General features: G+C 49.8%; 1 protein-coding gene across 1 annotated transcript in view; it reads right to left on the reverse strand.

The window, feature by feature from the left end:
* Positions 1 to 23,107, reverse strand: part of DYSF (dysferlin) — a 275,139-nt gene that overhangs the window by 19,944 nt on the left and 232,088 nt on the right. Inside the window, exons 49-53 of the mRNA XM_034772554.1 lie at positions 21,372 to 21,511; positions 18,727 to 18,815; positions 17,854 to 17,949; positions 15,494 to 15,635; positions 3,271 to 3,370 (exon numbers count right to left, since the gene is read on the reverse strand). Coding sequence (XP_034628445.1) covers positions 3,271 to 3,370; positions 15,494 to 15,635; positions 17,854 to 17,949; positions 18,727 to 18,815; positions 21,372 to 21,511 — 567 coding nt within the window. The remainder of the gene's footprint in view (positions 1 to 3,270; positions 3,371 to 15,493; positions 15,636 to 17,853; positions 17,950 to 18,726; positions 18,816 to 21,371; positions 21,512 to 23,107) is intronic.

Raw genomic sequence — 23,107 nt, forward strand, 5'->3', positions numbered from 1 at the left:
CAGCAGGGCTAAGGCAGGCTGCCTGCCTGTCCTGACTCTGCGCTGCACCCTGGAAGCAGCCAGACTGTCCAGCTCCTCGTGGGGGGGGGCGCCATTCCTGGCCAATGGGAGTGTGGAGCCGGTGCTCTGGGCGGGGACAGCATGCGGGGCGTCACGTCCCCCGTGCATAAGAGCCGGACCTGCTGCCCACTTTCGGGGCACAGCATGTAGCCAGGACAGGTAGGGACTAGCCTGCCTTAGCTCCGCAGCACCGCTGACCAGACTTTTAACGGCCCAGTCGGCGGTGCTGATTGGAGCCTCCAGAGTCCCTTTTTGACTGGGCGTTCCGGTCGAAAACCGGACACCTGGTCACCGTCGTGAGGTCCCTGCAGGTCAGGGATGGGAAGGGCTGGTGCTGAGGTGCCATGCAGTTCCCTTTGGGGGACAGAAACGGGTGTGTGGGGCCTGGTCCAGAGCAGGGGCAAATGGACACTGCTCAGCTGGCACTTCCCCCATTGACACCCCCTCGGGATCCGTCCCCCGCCACCTCCAGGGCTTGGGTCAGCTGAGCACTGAGCTCCCTGTGAAGGAAGGCACCTGGGGATTTCATCAGTAGAAATTGAGGGAGCCTGATCCCTCAGAGGAGAAAACCTAGCAGGAGAATGGCCTATTCCCCAGGCAGCGCCTCCGGCCGCTCCTGCATTAACCCTGTGCAGACAATGCAGGGCAGAGTGGGAGCTGGGACTTATCGGTGCTTTCCTTGACAGGTGCCCAGAGAGAGGGTCGCACTGGCACCAGGCCGCTTGCATGGGGACCACCACTAATTTGCATTCAGTGGAGTAGATTGCATGTGCAGCCCCATTGCAAAGCCCTCCCCGAATGACCATGTCCTCACTGGTGCTGCGCTCCCTCATGGGGTCCACTAGGACTTCAGAGGCGTATCCCATAGTGCTTTGTGCTGCAGTGACCTCAGCCACTCTAAGTCTTTCCCAGTGAACTGTGAGAACCCTGGGCTGTGTTTGTGGGCACATAGGGGGAATGGTGGGAAGGCACTGAAGGACTATCAGCACTCGCGTGATGTAGCCTGGGTCCACACTGCAAAGTGAAACACAGGCTGTGACCCATGTGCCCAGCTGGGCCAGCTGGCCGAGTGAAAAGCAGCACTTCACCAGGGTCAGCGGGTTGGGGGTGTGGATGGGAAGGGGCGAGGGGAACACCCAAGACCCCACGTTAACTCGTTAGTGAAGACAGACCCTGGATACTGCCTTGTTCCAGAGGGAGCACTGCACGTTAGATGCGGAGTCCCCCCGGCTGCCCCTCTGTGTTAACGACAGTGGCTGCAGCACAGAAAGCTGGGGGCTGCATCAGACCTACAGGGTGCATTGTGTCCCCCCACTTTAGGCAAACTAGAAAACATCCCTCCTCCAACCCTGAGTCAGGCAACAATAAACAGCCACTCAACAATTCTGCGGTGCAGAGGCAACCACCTGTTTGTACCCTGGACAACAATGGGCCATGTGGACATGCAGATAAACCCACCTGCCCACTCCGGCACACGCAGGGAGACAGAAACATGGACCTCCAGCCAGACTGATAAATACAGGGACACCAAGACCCTTTCCTGAATTTCAGCCCTGCCTGCGGGAAACCTCCCTCTGAGATGGGCTGCCTCCCTCTAGGGGCAAGGGGGTTCTGGACTGCTGGGGGGGGAAGGAGAAGTGATGGGGGAGGCATAGTGATGTGAAGAACTGATGTGGGAGCTGGGGGGGGGTGAACTGATGTTGCGGGAGAACTGATGGGACAGAGATTCTGCAGCAGGGGGCCAAAATCACCTCACTCCATACATTCGGGAGAGCGGGCCACACTGATCGTCACCCGCACACGTTGTATTCAGAAATCAAAAGAATGGCCAGAAAACTCAGTGCAACACGAAGCAGGCCGGAGCTGAAGCGTGAGGCTAGTTTTGGGGCAGCACATTTCAATGCAGAGCAGTGAAATCAGAGAGTTTGGAGAAGAGAGCTCAAAAAGGTTTAGAAATTAAAATGCTCTGAAGAGATCAGAAGATGGAACTCCTGACATTTCTATGGCACCTGAAACAGCCTCAAGCACTTCACAAACTATCTACATCCAGTGCAGCCACCTCTGGGGTAGAACGCTCAGCAAACTGCACAAAACAGAAAGGGGGGAATTTTGTCTGAGGAAGCCAAGCTCCTGCATTCTTACACAAAATGCCCCAGGATCTTTAATGTCCATGCAGAACAGACCGGACCTTGGTGTTTTAAAGTCTTCTCTGAAAGACCCATGTGTAGCAAACTGCTTGGAATTCAGTTTATCTACCTTGGCATGGGCTGAAAAGCCGGCCATGTTTGTTCTGGAGGAGAAAAGGCGGAGAGGAAACATGAAAAGTGACTACAAATAGAGGATATAAAAAGGGTGTTAGAAAGAGATTTGAAGCCAATTCTCACTCATTATTGAAGACAGAACAAGACGCTCTGGGCTTATAGAAAGCTGCATCAAGGTGGAATCCTAGGAAAAAATGTTTAAACTCTTAAGAATATTGAAGATGATGGGGCAGGTACCAAGGTTTGTGAAATCGGCATTAATGGAGGCATTGGGATAGAAACGCAGCTCATTTAAATCACAGCAGCTCTACAGAAATCATTGGAACCACCAATAATTTATACCAGCGGAGGACCTGGTGCACTGAAGGCGGAGACCGAAGATCTAGCATCGGTCTAGCATCAGTCATGCTGTGGTACAGGGATCTGAACTATACTGTCACCGACCCACTAGACTTTCCTGTAATCCAGAGGATTCTATAGTGATTTGATCTCTATGTCCACATCTTGCTTGCTCTCTCTGTTTCAGTACTGGGCATTAGAGGGGTGTGACATTCATTGCCTGAAACTTTTTATCAGCGAAAAACGCAGATTCTGAGACACCAAAACATTTCTCAAATGTCTGATGGCTTCACAGAGTGGTTCATATTGAAAACAAAAAAACTTCTGAAAAAAATGTTTCAATTTTTCACTTCAAAATGACTCGTACAGAAATTTCATTCGGTTTTTTTAAAGTTAAAAAAAACATACTAAATTGACGCGGAATGTTTAGTGTCGAGTCAAACAAAACATTTTGTTCTACTCAAAAGGATTTTTTTTTTACTTTTCTATTTGCCAAAAATATTCTAAAAATTACTTTTCAGGTCAACTCGAATTTTTTTTTATATATTTTTCAGAATTGACAGCAACCCGAGAAATCAGTTCTTTGAACTAAAGACACGTCCCAACTTACCCAAGTAGTCATCAAAAGAGAATTTGTCATTGTCCCAGATCTGGAGGATAAGCTGGGGTGGGACCTTATTGTCCGTCTTGTCCAAGCTCCAGAAGTGCTCCTGCGGTCAGAGGGGAAAGGAAACAAACCAGAAAAGATGTTGAGCAGAAAGAGCAATACAGTGGCAATCGTCATTTCATACATTGTGTGTCCTTAGCTCCCTCAGAGCATGCAGCCATGCTACCACAGACTAATCTCATTAGTTCTCACGTGTTATAAGCCCTGGCCTTAGTCAATGCATAGATGGGAGACATTCAGTGGTGGTGTAGGTGTCTCCTGCTGCCTAGACCACCCAATGCCAAAGACCCCGAAGGGTGGTAACAGGTACCATGCTGCTGAAGGATCTCTCTTTTGGATTCATACATTTTAAGACCACAAGAAACCATCAGAATCATCCAGTCGGACCTCCTGCATAACAGAGGCCAGAGAACCTCACCCTGCAATTCCTGCATCAAGACCACAATTTCTGTTTGGGCTATGGGAGATCTTATTGAAAGATACTGAGTCTTGACTGAATGGCTGCACGTGATGGAGAACCCCACCACATACCAAATTCCAAATGACCATCCATGTTTAAAATGTATGCCTTATTTCTAGTCTGAATTTGTTTCCCTTCCACGTCCAGCCATTGGATCTCATTCTGCTAGATTAAAGAGCCACCTACTGTCAGAAATCTCTTCCACATACACATCTGTACAGCCTTTGATCAAGTTACCTTTTAACCTTCTCTTTCATAAACTAAATAGATTAAGTTTCTTCAGCCTCTCACTGGAAGGCATGATTTTCAGATCTCAAATCATTCTTGTGAGTTTTTTCTGAACCCTTCCAATTTTTCATCATCTTTTGAAGTGTGAACCAGAGAACTGGACACAGTATTCCAGTAATGGTCCCACCAGATGAGTCTTGGTCCCTGTAACAGGGCGCCTGCCCTGCACTGGCCCTGAAAGGGTTAAAACCAGCCTATGAAGGCAGAGAGGCAGGCAGTCAAAGGAGTGGCTGCAGGGGAAACAGCCAATCAGGGTCTAGCCGGCCCATATAAAAGGAAGCTGCAGACCAGAGCGAGGGAGTCTGCTGTAGGGAGCCCTAGGGAGAAGACTGGCTTCCTAGGGGGCTACAGAGAGACCAGCACCTGGGGAAGGGCAGGTGCGAGCAGGGACCGGGGGAAGCTAGAGGTGCTAGCAGGGACCAGGGGAAGCTAGGGAGAGCTCCTGATGGGCTGCCAAGACTTACAGGCTGGAGGCCCTGGGAAGAGGGCAAAGGAGCCGGAGCCAGAGGCAGGAGCAGAAGGAACTGAGGCTGAGGGGAAGTGGCCCAGGGAATAGAGACAGTGAGCTGGAAGGAAGGGGCAGCAGGAAGCTTCTGGTTGCAGGGTCCCGGGGCCCGGAGTAGTGGGCGGGCCTGTCTCCCTCCCCCCAGCCGCTGAAGGAGCAGCCCGGCTGTGGACTGCCAAGCTGCTGCAAGGAGTGGCTGGACTCATGTTGGAGGAGTCCCCCGGCAGGGGAAGAAACTGGATGGTATCTTGGCCAGTGGGCTGTGCCACGAAGCAGACGCCGAGAGGAAGGAGCCGTAAGGGGTCTGCAGGCGGAGTCGAGGATGGGAGAGCCACCACCACCCAAGGGTGCATCCACTGGGACTGAGCTAGTTCCCAAAGCACCCAGCAGGAGGCGCCAGTTTGGTGAGTGACCCCGTGACAGTCGCGCTAATATTCCAGCAATGGTCCCACCGGAAGAGCCTTAGGCCTTGAACACCTAGTCATTAAAGATCCCATGGCACTTTTTGAAGAGCTGGGATGTAGTCCTGGTGCTCTGGCCATATGCTGATGTAAGAAATTGCATTGTGACTATCTAAATGTTCCCTGCACTTTCCATTAGCTATGGTGCTCTCCCTCCATTCACCATCAGCCAGCTTTGCTGTTTGCAAATCTTCCCTCTGGAAACTTGGGTTCACGCCCCGTGTAGGCTCCAAGTGAGACCGAGCTTGAGGTGGCATCATCCTAGTATCATGGATATTGGCCCACGTCAAAAAAAACTGCCACTTAATTTGGTACAATTGGTCAGTGTCCTCTCAAAAAGGGCCTGGTACGAGGCTATTAGGAAGTGCCTGCAGGTTAGGAGTGAGGTGCATTGGTAGAGCGAGATGGAGACGCAGTGAAGGCTTCATAATTCCTGGATCTAGTCAATGGAGTATTGTTCACATAGGGGGCGCAGGGTCAGGACCACTATCTCTGTTGAATGTTCTCATTAAGAGCCAGGGTGCATCCCGTTGGCAAGGCATCACGCCATCCCGTCTCAACTTGATTTAATTAAAACCAGGCAACGTGGGAATTATTCATGACACATTTGCCCCGCCATAAATTCATCACTGGAGCTACAAACCTCGCATTCATTATATCAAGCAATATAAGGAAAAAGAATGTGTCAGACTCCATAAAAACATAAATAATTGACCAGGGGCGATGGCGGGGGGAGGGGAGTATTTAAACCCCATTGAAACTGGCTTCCTTTAAGAGATCCCCCTGGAAGGTTGTATTTCAATTTTATCTCCAAGCGTCTGCTCACTTTGTAAAATCACATGGACGGGTTTGAAACGGGGGGTTTTATTTATGCATCTTAAATATTTTAGAATCCAGAAAAATTATAAAATAATAAATGGAAACTTCCATTTTTTTCACCTCTTCCTCCGAGAAACTGGTTAAATGTGTGTTTTTTCAAGGGGGCGGGGGAGGGGAGTCATTTTCCCAGCTAATAACTTATTCTAAATTAAAACTGCTAAAAAGGGCCGGTGCCTGAGTCTTCCCTTGCCTATGTTTTGATTATGTCCTACCCTGCAGAGGGACTGTTAGCTACCCAAAGGGGAAACCACAGAAGAGGGTCCTCTGGGAAGGGTTATGAATATGGAGAGCCAACTTACAAAAGAGATACGGTTAAAACGTGGGTGTCTTAAAGTGAGGCACCCAAATCCCTTTTTAGGTACCTACACTATGCAACCTCATTTTGGGAAGATCTGAGCACCTGCAACTCCCAGTTACGGGAAGGGCCTAACTTTAAGGGACCTGAGTTTCAAAATGCTGACCTACCCCTTTAAATGCTGGCGGTGGGAGTGGCCTCCTTTTGCTCAGGAGAAGGAAGGAGGCGGAGCTCCTGCCAAGAGGGGCAGAGACTTAGAGTCTGAGGGACCGACAACGAGGATAACTGGTCCCCAGGTCTAAGGGTGAGCATAACATAGAAGCCGAAGATATCGCTGTATGTTCAATTTCACAGTGTCTGCACAGTGAAAAGCAAGTGGCATTTAATTGACTTTCACCAGCAGATTCCATATTTCTTGCCACTGAAAAAATGAGGTTGGGAACAGGGACAAAATATAGAACCTATTCGCTATTCATAGGGTGACACGAAGAATTCACAACAAGCCGAACGCTGGGGCCCCTTCTCTGAGCCATGTCCCGCCACGCTTGCTCATGCTCCCATTTTGATTTCAGTGGGCCTGATTCGAATGGCCTAATTCATACGTAGGACTTGTCTACACTACCCACTTCAGTCAGTGTAACTTACGTCACTCAGGGGTGTGAAAAAAACCATATTCCTGAGCGACATAAGTGACACCGGCGGAAGCGCCGGTGTGGACAGCGCTATGGTGCTGGGAGAGTGTCTCCTGCTGACACAGCTGTAACTGCTCACGGAGCTGGTTTTATTACGGGGGCGGGAGAGCTCTCTCCCGTCGGCACAGAGTGGCTATGGGAACCATCTTACAGCCATCTTTGGTACCGCTGTACTGCTGTAAGCTCGCCAGTGTAGACCAGGCCTGAGCAGGTCATTATTCCACGCATAGACCCATCGAATTCAACCGTATGGAAAGCGGCAGGGCGCTGACTTGGGTGTTGGTAGACCTGGCCTCTACTCCTGAGCTGTGTGTGACCTAGCAAGGTCCCCTCTCTATCTCTGTTTCCCCCCCAAACCCTTTGTCGATTTAGACTGTAGCTCCTCCGGGCAGGGACTGTAATGGGGCCCTGATCTCAGCCTCTCATTGCTACACTAATGCCAACAACAACATGTGGTGCTACGGAGTCTGGGCAGCAGAATCTGGCCCAATGGGATTGCTCGTGTACTCAGTTACTGCTCAGTCAGGGTATCTGGCCCTCAACTTTTGGTCGGCGATAAGCACATTCACCGTCCAACACTGCAGCTTTTACTCGCGTGATCAACCCTGCCTTCCATGAGGCTCTCTGCCTGACTGAGGATGACTCACGCAGGACGAGGTGCTTGGCGGATTCAGATCCAGCACACAGCGTTTGCACAATCGGTACAGCTTGGCCTTTCTTGTGGAAAAATCCCGTCAGTGTGGTTTGGCCAGCAGGAGAACGCTCCTCCTAAGAGCCATGTGAACCAGGGGACACTGCGGAGCAAATCTGGAAACTAGGCTGTGAAAAAGGATCAGGTGGAGGGGGAAGGGGAGGAATTCGATGCATAGCTACGTTTATGGGCTATTTCGAAGCAGCGAGACATTTGCCTCGATGATTAAACCTTGCTGCAAAGGTGCACTGTAAAATTACCCTTTGCAACAATTTTGCAAGCCCGGGAGGGAAAAGAGGGTGAATTACCGTCGGTTTTGTTTTGCAATGGTTTGGAGTGGGGGCGGTGTGTAAATGTTTTATGATTATGACTTATACAGGAGGGAGGCATAAGAAATTGTTCCTCTCGCTAGCAAAGTGTTGACAGGGCTGCCGTTCTTCTGGGCTGTTTATGTTCTACGAAATACAAAGTCAAGAGCATTTTCTCTGAGGCCATGTGACCCTGGACTGCTGGTTTCCAATCTGTAGCTTTGAAGAAAGTCTGGCTTGTTTCAGCCTGTGCCTGGAGGAAAGGGCTTCTTCTTTGGCCCCACCGCCTGCATTTGTTCCTCATGGCTGCTCCAGAGGGGGACCCTGTGGCTGGGCAAGAGGCCTGGAGCATCTCATTGGTGGTTGGCTTTCCGCTTTTTCTTGTGGCAGCTGAGCCCCTCCTCTTGTGACAACAAGAACTAACTGTTCCAAGGAGCAATCCTTCAAGGTGTCAAGAAACGGCTTCTCTGAACCTTGTCCCATTAGGACATTTCATCGATTTATAATAAGTAGGCAGCTGAAATCATCCATTATTACTGTTTCATTTGACTATGTTTCCTCTTTGAGCTCTGACTACTTTTGCCAACTCTCACAATTTTATCCAGCGTTTCACAATCCTTGGGGTTTTTCTTCAATCCCCAGCACTTGGAGTCAGGTGACTGCAAGAGAATCTCAGTTTTCACTTTTCACGAAAATTCAGTTTCTAGCCTTTCTGGGAACAAACAAAAGCTTGGAAACGTGAGCTCTTCAGGATCAAAAACTAGAAGGCAGATGAAAAGAACTCATTTCTTATTTTTAAATTCTCTTGATTTTTAAGCCAACCTCATGATTTTGGGGGGGGACTGACATAATTTTTAATTCTTGGGATTGGTAGTAACAGTCTCCATTAAAATTCTACCCTCAAAGTGCTTTCATAGAATCACAGAATCATAGAATATGATCAGGAGGCTGGCACCTTAACCCTATGCGTAATATATTGTTATTACTATGATTGTGCAGTGCCTAGCACAATGGAGCCAAGAGCTAATGGGAGTCTGTAGTTGTCATCACTCTCTAAATGTTAAATATATTATTAATAATAATAATAGACTTGGGATTTTTATTCTCCAGACCAGGTAAACTATGGCCCACAGGCCGGATCCAGCCCGTCGGGGCTTTCAATCCGGCCTGTGGGATTGCCAGCCCTGTGGCGCAGTGGGCTAAGGCAGGCTCCCTCCCTGCCCTGGCCCTGCAGCACTCCCAGAAGCAGCTGGCACCACGTCCCTGCGGCTCCTGGGGAAGGGGGGAGGCAGAGGGCTCCATTGGCCAGAAACAGGGAACTTTGGGGGTGGTACCCGCAGGCGAGGACAGCGCCTGGCGGAACTGCCTGCCCCACCCCACCCCACCTGCCCCACCCCACTTCTGTGAGCAGCGCGGGGCCAGGGCAGGCAGGGAGCCTGCCTTAGCCACACTGCGCACCGCTGCCACCCCAGAGCCGCCTAAGGTCGGGCTCAACGGGTAGTGATCAACTGCTCGATGTCTAGTAGGCAGCTGGTATCAAACAGCATGCCCCAAGGGTCAGTCCTGGGGCCAGTTTTGTTCAACATCTTTATTAATGATCTGGATGATGGGATGGATTGCACCCTCAGCAAGTTCGCAGATGACACTAAGCTCGGGGGAGAGGGAGACACACTGGAGGGTAGTGTTAGGATCTAGAGTGACCTAGACAAATTAGAGGATTGGGCCAAAAGAAATCTGATGAGGTTCAACAAGGACAAGTGCAGAATCCTGCACTTAGGGTGGAAGAATCCCATGCACCGCTACAGGCTGGGGACTGACTGGCTAAGCGGCAGTTCTGCAGAAAAGGACCTGGGGGTTACAGTGGACGAGAAGCTGGACATGAGTCAGCAGTGTGCCCTTGTTGCCAAGAAGGCTAACGGCATATTGGGCTGCATTAGTAAGGGCATTGCCAGCAGATCGAGGGAAGTGATTATTCCCCTCTATTCGGCATTGGTGAGGCCACGTCTGGACTATCGTGACCAGTTTTGGGGGCCCCACTACAGAAAGCATGTGGACAAATTGGAGAGAGTCCAGCGAGGGCAACGAAAATGATCAGGGGGTTGGGGCCAGGGCCGGCTCCAGGCACCAGCTTAACAAGCAGGTGCTTGGGGCGGCCAAGGGAGAGGGGCGGCACCTGCGGCAATTCGGTGGCGACAGGTCCCTCACTCCCTCTAGGAGCGAAGGACCTGCTACTGAACTGCCGCCGCCGATCACGATCGTGGCTTTTTGTTTTTTTTTTTTGCTTGGGGCGGCAGAAATGCTGGCGCCGGCCCTGGCTGGGGCACATGACTTTTGAGGAGAGGCTGAGGGAACTGGGCTTGTTTAGTCTGCAGAAGAGAAGAGTGAGGGGGGATTTGATAGCAGCCTTCAGCTACCTGAAGGGGGGTTCCAAAGAGGATGGAGCTCGGCTGTTCTCAGTGGTGGCAGATGACAGAACAAGGGGCAATGGTCTCAAGTTGCAGTGGGGGAGGTCTAGGTTGGATATTAGGAAACACTATTTCACTAGGAGGGTGGTGAAGCACTGGAATGGGTTCCCTAGGGAGGTGGCGGAACCTCCATCCTTAGAGGTGTTTAAGGCCCTGGCTGGGATGATTTGACAAAGCCCTGGCTGGGATGATTTAGTTGTGGATTGGTCCTGCTTTGAGCAGGGGGTTGGACAAGATGACCTCCTGAGGTCCCTTCCAACCCTGATATTCTATGATTCTATGATTTACACGACCTTATGGAAACATTTTCAAAAGAAAGGGCTTTAAAGAATGTGCCACTGACCCTGCAGGCCCTCCAGGGGTGAATCCAGAGTTAGCCGAGGTTCCCCGGCATCCCCCAGAAGGTGCTCGGCACCTTGTATGATCAGAACCTAAGTTCTTCAAGGAGCTTTGGTATCTTTCAAGATGAAAAACACCATATACCGTGAGAAGGCTCTGACGTGGTAGCTGCAGTCCTTGTCATTCTGGTTATTTTTCGTAAGGAGGAAAGAAACGAGTAACTGTCCGCATAACTCAAGGGATAAACTCCGGGGATGTGTGAGGAGCATACTGAGCCAGATCTGTCTGCCTACTGATTTGTCTTAGGATTTGATAGCGCCGCTCCGGTAGCAGAGCACCTTCCACCTAGAATCAATAGCAACAGTAAAGTCCCTAATGGACTTCACAGAGTCTCTGGCTCGTCCCCCTGACCCCAGGCTGGCATACATCTGCTTAGCTCCATGGAATGCAATGGCCAAGTTACCCCAGAAAAGGTTCTGGCCCACAACACTCCTGGGCAGTCACTACTTGGAAGGCATCAACAAATTGCCGTGAATCGACAGGAATTACTTGGCGGAACCAACTTCCAAGGAAGGGAGGTAGGGTGAGGGCTGGGAGGGTTTACACACGGGGGAGGGAGAGGAATTCATTCTCAGCTGAACACGGGTGTAGCTAGGAGTCATGGGGAAAAACAAGCCTTTGGATGTAAGCCCACTTCTTCCACTAGTCCACAGCGTCGCTCCCCGCTTCACTTCAGATCCATCTTAAGACCCACTGCTACCGTGATGCCTACAGGAAACTGGCGACTGATAACGGCTACGTAGAAAACCGGTCACATTTGCTGCTATATCTGGGCCCTGAATCAGTAAAGCATTCAAGCAGAGGACTTCAACGGGGACTTAAACATGTGCTGATGCACTTTGATAAGCTGGGGGCGTATTAATTTACACACATCCTACATTTAAATGTCTCAGAACCATCAAGGCATGCCCTCGGCTATCCTATGTAACCACTGATTCTTAGCACTGTTACCCACCCGCTCCCACCCCAACTACCCACTCTCATTTGTTATACCCTCTTCCTGTGTCTTGTCTTAAATAAGATTGAAGTAGAGGTGGTGTCTCCTTACATGTTTATATAGCACCCAGCCCTCGTCTAGTTCTTCGGACCCTACTGCTATAGAAGAATCACACAATATGAAGGGGAAGTCGAGGAAGAACACTCAGGGTGAGTATTAGGACATTTTCTATGGGTGAGATCCATTAGTCTGCGGAGTTATCTCCCAAGGGAAGTAGCAGAAAGCTCATTGTTTAAAACAAAACTAGCCCAAGCCCTGAAGGAAGTCTGTAGGAACCGATTTTGCATTGGCAGAGGAAGGAGGAAGATGATTCAATGGAGCTTTATGCATCTCTACCTTTGATGATTCATTACGCTATTACAAGCAGAGACCAGCCTTAAGCAAACCTCTTCATTTGATTTTCCCTGAATTTTAAGGTGAATATTTGCAATCCGGATCTGAATTTTGCATTCCGAGGTCCATCTCTCAATGGGGAGCTCAGGGTTCTAACAGAGCGTGTAGCCCCGGGACAAACAAAGGAGCGAAAAGCCAATGCCGGCATTCTTCTCTGCAGTGCTCTCAGCTCAAACACCACCTCCCGGAGGCCTGGGCGCAGGTGGCTTTTAGCTGCTTAGAATTTGCTGTCCGACCGTTTTGATTTAAATTCCGCTTTCCATGGCTGTATTTAAAGATCAGTGCATGGGTTTTTACAGCAGCCGTAATGAACCCGGAGTTCAAACAGCACATGGCGAGATCAAAAATTGCAGGAGTGGAATGTGTCCTGCAAACACAAAGCATGGCTTTTCATTCGTTATTTTTGCCTTTACAGAGCTATTTTACAAGCTGTTTATTTTCTGATACAGTGTTGGCAGACATGCGGCCGGAGGAGAATCAATATCAGCACAGTGGGATGTATTTTCTTAAAGGGTTTAGCGGGGGGGCTTTGCTTTTTCAAAGGGGATAATTGAATGTGCTACACACTGTACTTTTGATTTGTTTAACATGAAGCGTGAAATGGGTAGAGCTGTGATTCTGTCGATCAGCGATTCGCATTGAAACTGGGCACTTTCACGGGGGGGAGGGAGCGGGTGGCTAGCTCAGGGGATTGGTAATGGAACTAAGGAGTCTTTCACACCAAAGCACTGGCTCCAATCCATCTAACTCCAGAAAGTTCTCTTGCTGTGAAAGAAATTGGGAGAGCGGCTCCTAATCTAGCTCACAGCCAGGCAAATGACCACACCCCAATAAGCTTTCTTAGGCAGAGAGACCAATGGCTGAATGCACAAGGAGACCAAGTTCTTATTGGCAGGGCAGCGTGATGGAGACAAGAACTCCTGTGGGGGGATTAATTCAGTATTGGAGTTTGTAACTGTAACACCGACAGACCCCGGTTGTCGGCAGGTGGGATCGAACCTAAATGAGCTAAATGCACGAGCCTCCACCACATGAGCTAAAAGCCATATGGCTGTAGAACAGACTCATGAATATCTCTCTCTAAGTGGTCTCGGCACCACTAGATGGGACAGACACCACAACCAGGTGGTGTGTGGGGTTACATTTCTTCCCCTAGCTGAGGAAACACGTCCCGAGCTTCAGAGACTTCCCAGTGGAAATCCCAGATGAGCCCCCACTTATAATGCCTACAGATCCCTGTCATCGGCAGGGGGGGATCGAACCTGGGACCTCTGGAGTTTAGTGCATGAGCCTCCACCACATGAGCTAAAAGCCATATGGCCCTTAGCTAAGGCTGTAGCAGACTCATTAATCTCTCACTAAGTGGTGTCGGCACCACTACATGGGACAGAACACCACACCCAGGAGGTGTGCGAGTTACATGATGATACCCCAAAGCAAGCCAAATCCTGAAGAGAGAGGTGGGACCCACTTTAAAAAAAAAACCTTCTGGGGAGAACTGGGGTAGAGGATTTGGGGCAAAGTAGACTAGATCTCACCCTGGCCCCCCCAAGTATTCCTGGATATTCTGCCTACATTTTCCTTAATTTAATCCCAACCTGTCTAGCTCTACCCATCCACACACCCACAACTGCCCCTAGGCTTCCCTGACACCTATCCCCTTCCAATATCTGTAGGTTCTTCCCTCCCTTCGTTTTTGCCTAGCCACGTTATGAAGACAATTGACTATTTGTAGCTTGATCAGCAGCGCAGCGCTGAGGACTGTCATTGTATATTTGGCCCCAATTCAGGATATGTGATGACAATTTCCTCTTGTCTGGGTTCACTGCTACAGCTGGACACACATGAAGTAAGTCGAGTGCCCTCTGAAGGTCTGTTAGATCCCCCCGGTGGCTGTCTTTTACTAGCAATTTGCTGCCTCCTATGTCCAGAACCCCTTCTCCAGTCAGTCCATCTAACCCAACGGTTCTCAAACTGTGGGTCGTGACCCCAAGCCGTGTAACCGGCTCAGGTTACAGGCCCCCTGCCTGGGGCTGAAGCCCTTGGGTTTCAGCTTTGGACCCCCTGCCTGGAGCGGTGGGGCTCAGGCTTTGGCCCCCCCACCCAGGGCAGTGGGGCTCGAGCAAGCTCAGGCTCCCCCCTCCTGGGGTCATGTAGTCATTTTTGTTGTCAGAAGGGGGTCACGGTACAATGAAGTTTGAGAACCACTGCTCTAACCCCTTAACCACTGCTGTTATGTAACCCACTGATTCATCGATTCGAAGGCCAGCAGGGACCACTGTGATCACCTGGCCTCCTGCACAGCACAGGCCATAGGGCTTCCTTGAATTAGTTATTGTTTGAACCAGAGCAGGACACCTAGAAAAACATCGCATCTTGATTTTAAAATGCCAGTCATGGAGACTCCACCACGGCCCTTGGTAATTTTTCCATGTTAATTACCCTCTAATTACTGGTCAACTTTCTACTCACACAAAACCCAACAGCCTTGCCCCAAAGGTTTCCAGCCAATGGGAGCTGCGGGGGCGGCGCTTGGGGCAGTAGGTGAAGCCCCCTGGCTGCCCCTACGCATAGGAGCCGGAGGCGGGACATGCCGGCTGCTTCCCAGCAGCCGCGCGGAGGCTAGCAGGGAGCCTGCCTTAGCCCTGCTGCATGGCACCACCAACCGGACAGTCAATGGCCCGGTCAGCAGTGCTGACCGGAGCTGGTAGGATCCCTTTTCAACCGGGTACTCCAGTCGAAAACCGGACCCTGGTCACCCCAGTCAATGTGTGCCTGGTCCAGAGAAGCTGAGAGTCTGTTACAGCTCACAGCTTGAGAAGCTTGCACTTCGGTTCAAACTGCAGAGACTCCTGCTCTTAGAGGTCCCTTGTTCAATCCCAGTGTTGGCAAAGATAATGGCCGTCACAGTTGCTCTTCTCTAAGTACCCTCCTATTTGACTCTGTCGTGATGGGAAGAAGAGTCACTCTTAACAATGCCTTTAAGTAATTTTCACAGGAAGATGAATGTTTCCTGGATGTATAAAACCTACCAAATCCTCCCTTCACCCCCATCTTTCCCATGTAAAAACAGATCGATGGCAGGCATATCATTGTGTAACTTCAGTGTGTTGTTTGCTGGGTAGAACAAGCACATGTTGTTTGCGGTACTGTTGTAGCCGTGTTTGTTCCAGGATAGGAGCAAGATAAGGTGTGTGAGGTAATATCTTTTACTGGACCACATTTTTGAGCTTTTCTCTTTCAGCAACAAAAGTTGGTCCATCCACCTTGTCTCTAACAAGAAGTATAGTCAGTCCCCCAGGGACTATAACGAGGCGGATGTAAGAGGCTCACCTTTTTAGCAATGTGACAGACTTGCTCAGCGGGAAGGTAGTCAAAGGGGAAGACGAATCTCCAGTTGAAATTCCCTTCGCCTCCCATAGACCGGTAATGCACATCGGTCTTCTGTTTGTTCTCCTCGTGGCCAATCATCCAGCTGCAAAATACAAAGGCACTGAGTAATGAAATGAAAACAGGATGTTTGAGCAGCTCACTCAAAACTGACGGGTGCAAATATAAAGATGACTGAAGGAACGATGATTGGCATATTGCCCATTGGTTGCCTATTGGTTTCCAATTGATTTTAAGATGTTGTTTTTTACCTACTAAGTCCTAAATGACCTGGGACCTACCTACATAAGGGAGCCTAACTTTAGCTTTGACAGTTTGGGTCAGTCATTTCGAAAGAACTTTCTGTAGGAAATTTGAATACAAAATTATACATTTATTTAGTGCAAAATTTAATACAAAATTAGAAGTAAAAAAAAATCTCTTTGTCATAGAATCATAGACATGTAGGGCTGGAAGGGACCTCAGGAGGTCATCAAGTCCAGCCCCCTGAGCTGAGGCAGGACCAAGAAAGTTTAGGGCACATCTTCACTACCTGCTGGATCAGCGGGTAGTGATCGATCTATCGGGGATCGATTTATCACGTCTAGTGTAGACATGATAAAATCGAGCCCTGATCGCTCTGCCGTCGACTCCGGAACTCCACTGCAGCGAGAGGCGGAAGCGGAGTCGGCGGGGGAGCGGCAGCGGTCGACTTGCTGCCGTCCTCACAGCCAGGTAAGTCAACCTAAAATACGCAACTTCAGCTACACTATTCGCATAGCTGAAGTTGCGTATCTTAGGTCGACTCCCCCCCGTAATGTAGACCTAGCCTTAGATCATCCCCGACAGCTGTTTGTCTAATCTGTTCTTCAGAACCTCCAGTGATATGGATTCCACAACCTCCCTCGGAAGCCTGTTCCAGAGCTGAACTAACTTTAGAATTAAAACGTTTTTTCCGAATATCCAACCTAAATCTCCCTTGCTGCAGATTAAGCCCATGACTTCTTATCCTGCCTTCAGTGGACATGGAGAACAATTGATCACCGTCCTCTTTGTAACAGCCCTTAATGTATTTGTAGACATATCTATACTAGTGATAACACAGGACCATCATGCCTGGCACAATGGGGCCCTGGTCTCGGTTGGGGCTCTAGGTGCTTCTTTAATAAAGATAATAAATAGCAGCGTAGCTTCTTGCAAACAAAAGGCACTGTTATTTATTTGAGGTATTAGGGTCCTGATTGTGATCTATCTCTTCTGCCCACTTATAAGGACCCAGCCCATCACAATAGCCTCTGAGCTCTAGTTAGGAGGCCAACTAGGAGCCACACATAGTCACTAGTCCGGCTTGTGACAGAGGTGCCTTTGTACAATAGGGCATAGTGCCAAGTCACTTGTGTCTCATGTGTGATTGGCTTCACAGGAACCAGTGTCATGCAGGAATGTTGATTACCCCATCTTGGGAAGACATGGCAAACGATGGTTGGGCAAAGCGTTTAGCTCATTTACAGCAATGGGTGATCTGTATGTTTGTTGGGAATGATAAAAAAACAGGTGTGTGGGGGGGTTGATCAAACATTAGATATTCCCACTTCCCCAGTGCCACCCCGCCCCACTCTGCTAATCCTGAGCTACGCATGGAACCTCTTGGCTGGAACTGACAACAATGAACTTGATGCGAATACCAGGTAAGCAGGGTGCATTCTGGATTTACAGGAGGAAAATTGGGATTGTAAAAAAGGGATTTACAGTCTGTTTCAAAATCCTCCCTCTTCCTGTTCATAAAACCAAGAACGTAGAAAATAAGTAACTCCCTTGGCTGCGATCGCACTATTTTACACAAGATAAAACATAAATGGAGTCAGACAGAGAAGGGAAAACGTGCCAGAGGAGTTACTGCCGGCTGCCACATTTTTGTCCAGGAAAAGGAATTTCAAAAAGGCAGCTATGTAAACAAGACTAACTCTTTATACAATACATGCATAATCCGTGCCATGGATGAGGCTTCAGTTGGGCTGGTATCCAGCACTACAACATACCAGCACCTCTCTCAAGTTGCTATCTTGTCCTTCAGAATCTCAGCTGTTACGGTTGCAAAGAAAACCACAAACATGTGAACTGACTGTAGCTAATGCACTGGTGTTTGCAAAGAGCCTGGAACAACAGCTCGCAGAGGTGTGAACTTGCCCCATTCATCTCAGTGAGGGGTTAACTCAGATGCCCAATGAAGACGATATGAATGTCGCAATAGTTAACTGTTTCCTTGCTGATCTGTAACACATTGACACATCACTAACATAGCCTGAGGTAGCAGGATTGCCTACCCTTTCACGTAGATGTCGCTCATCTTCTCTCCAGTGATGCTGAGGTCATCTAGGATCACGTCTTTGGTGTTCCAGATAATGCAGCGCAAGAAGAACCTGAAATATCCCCCCACACACACCGAGACATCAGAATGGAATAAAAACCATGGTCTAAAATGGAAGGAAGCCAAGGCTATATTTAAAGGCAGCTTGTTTGCAGAATAGCTCAGGTGCAAAAGGTCTGATCCTGTAACTTTCACTCATGTGTGAAATATCCATGGGTGTAAAGTCACCCAGGAGAGTTTGGGCTAAAGGATGTTTTAGAAGCATATGGCTGTGTGCAATTAGGGCCAGAGAATGCTTCAAGCACTCATATCTCCTCTGAATGTGCGTAACCATAGGCGCTGACTCCATGGGTGCTCCAGGGGAAAATTGGGGGGTGCTCTGCACCCACCGGCAGCTCCCCGACCCACACCTCTGCCTCAGCTCACCTCCGCCTCCACCTCCTCCCCTGAGCGCGCTGCCAAGTCCTGCTTCTCCCCCTTCCCTCCCAGGGCTTGCGCCGCGAAACAGCTGTTTTGCATGGCAAGCCTGGGAGGGAGGGGGGAGGAGGAGGAAAGCGGCATGCTTGGGGAAGAGGCGGGGCCAAGGCGGGGATTTGGGTAGGGATCCAATGGGGCAGGGAGGGGGCGGAGTCAGGGCGGGGCCGGGGGGGGGCATGAGCACCCACCGGCGCCAACAAAAGTTGGCGCCTGTGCGCGGCGTAACTATTCCCTAGGCAAAAGGTGCAAGGAGCCACTGTTTCTTTGTGTAAGTGACCAGATCACGTGGTCTGTTCCATCAGCATCCCAGACAGAGAGCTCATGCACCAGCAAGAAACAAGAATCAAGTCACCTTTTTGCTCGGCGCGGCGTGATATTGAATGGAGGTCCAGGCAGACCCAGAGACTTCGGAAACAAATCTACCCACATCTGAAGCTTTCCCTGTAATGAAACAAACTGCTGTGAGGTCTAGGAACCGGGTTAACATCACTCTCCTTGTTCAATGTGTTCATGGAAATAGCGACTCGAAACAATGAAAGAGCTCAAAGGCAGGAGATTTATTTTTGACAATGGCAAGGAGCCAACAAATTTCAGCAAACCGATCTGGGAGCTGAAGCAAAGTACCCTCCCGGGGAGCACATATGGGGTACGAAACGGCTCTTTAATTTAATGGAGAGAGGCCGAACAAGAGCCGTCTAGCTTAGCTTCCAGCCATTGAATTTTGATTAGAAAGAAGACCCCCATTTTGAGTAAGGGTGGTTAACCATTGGAACAAACTACCAAGGAAAGTGATGGATTCTCCCTCCATCTCTCGATGTCTTCAAATCAAGACTGGATATCTTTCTGGACGATACTTGTTAGCCAAACACAAGTTACTGCGTTCAATACATGGGTATCTGGGTGAAATGTATGAGCCTGGGATACAGAGGAGGTCAAAGTAGTTGATCTAATGGTATGTTCTGGCCTTAAACTCTATGACTGAATCTACCTACATGGGGCCAGATGCTCTGCTGGTGTCAAAGGGTGTAGTAGCTTCATTGACTCAATGGTGCTACACTGATTGACACTGGCTGGGGATCTGGCCTGTTACTTTTTGATGTTGTTGGGAATGGGTGCAAGGAAGAATCTAGGGACATCTGACTCCATTTTCTGGTTGCTTTATATTCCCGTGCTGCAGAGATCCTACTGAGATCTTCTGAGGGCTTTGTTTTTCTTTTCTTTTTTTAAGATTGTCACTTTAACTGTTAAATACCAGTGGGTGGTGATAAAGATATACTTTCTGTGCAGTGTCAAGGGCATAGAACGTATTGACTTTGAAAATCAGCCCATCACAAATGACTTTTTTTTTTTTTGGCAAGAAAACTCTTCTCGCAACAGGAAACAATAGCAAACTTTGGGCAGGCCTCCACTACCGCTTAAGTAGATCTAACTTGCATCGCTCAGGGGTGTGAAAGAGACACCCCCTAAACAACGCAAGTTACAGCAACCCGCTGTCCACCCCGGTGCTATGTCAGCAGGAGACGCTTCTAGTGTAGACTGGGCCTTTAAAAGCCCAGCGTATAACTTACTGGAAACAGGTGCACACATTCTATCTCCTAGCTTTAAAACAGTGGGCTAGGGCTTTCCTTTGGGGAACTCCCGTGGAGCTGCCCCGTGGACTCCCAGGACCCTTTTTCTTCACAACTGATGAGAAGAGCCAGAGTGAATCCTTCTATGGATCCTCAGTACAAATCCTGAGAGGTGCTGAGTACTTGCAACCTGCTTCACTTCCATGGAGCTTCTCAGTATTTGGTCCACATTAATTCTGTGGGGATGAGGCAATGGGCAAACTGCCCAAGATTTGGAGGATCCTTCAAGACTTATCCAACCATCTTAGCTCAGGCTTCTTCCCAAGATTTCTGGTTCTGCTCACCAGGAGAGACCAGAAAAAACAACTCTGCTCATCACAGTTCTAGCCAAAGCACGAAGCGCCCACCCGGGCAATACAATGTTTAGAAAGGAGTTAACAGAACAGTGTTTAGTCTGATTATAAATTCCACAGGCCAAGGACCATGTCTTCTGCTGCTGTGTCTACAACAATGTCGTGCAGCCTAGAGGACTGAGCCCTGGGTTCTGATCCTGCTTCATCTACTAACCTGCTGCATGACCTCGGTCAAGTCCCTGCACCTCTTTTTGGCCTGTAATCCTTCTCTATTTAGATTGTGAGCTTGTTGGGGTAGACAGTGTCTATCAGTATGTGTTTGTACAACACTTAGCAGGACAGGGCCCTGATCTCGGCTGGCCTCTCTAAACGCTGCTCTAACTCAGCAGAGCCCGCTATTGGCACATCAGTAAATAAGATTCAGGTGCTATTGTAGTCAGCGTGCTTCACCAGAGGGAATAAAGTGGCTGGAGAGATAGCATGGCCAGGAAATGCTGTGTCCTAAACCTGACAGTGCCTCTGCGGCCATGAGAAAGTCTTTAAACTCATCCCCGCCTCTGTTTTCCCATCTGCAAAGGGCAATCAATATGCTGCTCCTAGGGTGTTCTAGGCATCACTGACTGTTCAAGGCTATGGACGTGCCCATCGTTACTTAGTGGGTTATAAACTAGCCCCGGTCGGAAGAGTTTGGTCGAAATCTGTGTGATGGATCTATTCGGGCATCACCCGCTCACACCAAGGGCCACCTCCTGCAATCCCTCACTGACAGCAAGGGCACCCCTCCAATGGGACTCCTCTGCAGGAGGGAGGCTTTGCGGGATCAGGCCCTGATTGGTCTATGTATGATACGCAGGGGAAGCCTAGCACCCCGTGGTGGATGCATGCACAAGATGCAGCTGCTCATGGTGCAGAAAGGCACTGCCAGGATCACCAGATGCCTGGTCCTTGGCAGCCCAGTATGAACCAGTGATGCATGGCAGACCCTTTGCCAGGGGCCCCTTCTGAGCAGGCTGACGTGGGACCCGTAGAGAAGCTCTGTTTCAACCTTGGTCACTGACACAGCCTGTGGTTCCTACCTGCTCAATCTCAGGCTGCAGCGGGCTGTAGAGAGGCCTTGTCTCCACGTGCTCAGGCACCAGGCCTTGCTTCCGCAGCGCGTACAGGGCGAGCCGCTCCTCCGGCACTCCCAGGTGTGGGTTGACGGGCTTGCCATCCTCTGCCACAGAGAGATCAGACAGCGAGCGAGGTTACCGAACACCCTCCATGGATCCATCACCGACCTGGGGCCCGATTCTGATCTCACACTGCGGCTTATCCCTGGGTCACTCCACGGACTACCCTGGGTCCCATGGGTGCTGTGACAATCTGGGGCACGTGAGCTAGCAGCCTGCTGCTTAGACCAGGAAGGAGCTGGCTGGAGAAGGGGACAGATGGGGGCATGCTTGGTGAGGGATGGTCAGCTCTGAAAGCCACAGCCCTCTTTGTCCCACCAAGGCCCGCGTCTGACAAAAAGCCGCATTGCCAGTGCTGGTTTCGGGTAGAGTGGCTGGAGATGGGAAGGGGAATGGGACCATTTGGGGGAGTTTGCTCAGAGGTCTGGATATGTTTTTCTTAAGGTTTGATTGACATTGTTCAAAACGGGTCAGTTTAACCCATCTTTCTAACGTGCCTAGGGCCGCGGAGGGGCACTGCTGAAACCAATGAAATCACAGCTTGTACCCAGGCCAGGGTCTTCTCTCCTGGCATCGCTATGAATAAGGAGCAACTCCACTAACCTCAGCTCTTCCATAGCGCTTTTCATCAGTAGGTCTCATGGCATTTCCCACACTTTACTGTATTTATCCTCCCACACACCCATGAGGGAGGGCAGGGCTCCTGTCCCCATTGTACAGATGGGGAAACTGAGGCACAGAGAGGCTAAGTGACTGTCCCGACGTCACACAGGGAGTCTGTGGCAGATCAAGGAATCAAACCCAGGTCTCCCAAGTCCCAGGTTAACATCCTAACCACTGGAGAGGTGAATCGGGCCCTTAGTGATTACATAAAAACACCCATTCGCAGCTGGATTTTCAGCAGCATTCAGTGCCCAGCAGCTCCCCCTGTGATATTTCTGATCAGATTTTCACAAGAGGCCAGCACAGAACGTTCCTCCATTGTGCTGACCTCTGCTGACAATCTGGCCAATCCGCACACGTGTGCACGCACACGGACACGCATTCAATGAATGCCAGAAGCGTCCTACCTTCCGAATCACGTTTCAGTCACAGCTCCCTTCTCCGTACCTTGGGACAAGGTGCATTGTCTGCTCTTATTGGACAAGATCAGACAACAACTAAGGTCCTAGTCTGCTCTGCGCAGACATGAAAGTTCCCACACTGTTTTATGGAAGAGGAGGGAGTGTATCTCCAATTGTCCTGAGCCAAAACTTGCTCTTTCCACAGATCTATGCATTGATTTGTTGGGAGTCCTCCACTCCAGAGGTGGCTGCATTTCAGCAGAGCTGAGAGTCAGTTCAAAGCACCCCGAGGGCCTTTGAAATGAAATGCGCTATATCAATATTATTACAGCTCTCCTGCTTTCAGGTGATAGATCCCAGCTTCTCTCTTGGCAGTGCCTTGAAGGGGTTAAACTTCATACACACGGGATTTTCCCCAAGCCCTGGAAACCTGGCTTGGGTGTGTCTGTGTGTGAGGCTCAGAAATAAAAACCTCTCTCTGAAACCAACAATGTGGGGGTTATGAAATAATGGTCTGGGCACAGTGCTTGTAAAACCCCTGCTCTCGTATTTAATGGCTTCACTTTATGCCCCGCC

Source organism: Trachemys scripta, chromosome 5 (genome assembly GCF_013100865.1).
Source record: "Trachemys scripta elegans isolate TJP31775 chromosome 5, CAS_Tse_1.0, whole genome shotgun sequence".
NCBI lineage: Eukaryota > Metazoa > Chordata > Testudines > Emydidae > Trachemys > Trachemys scripta.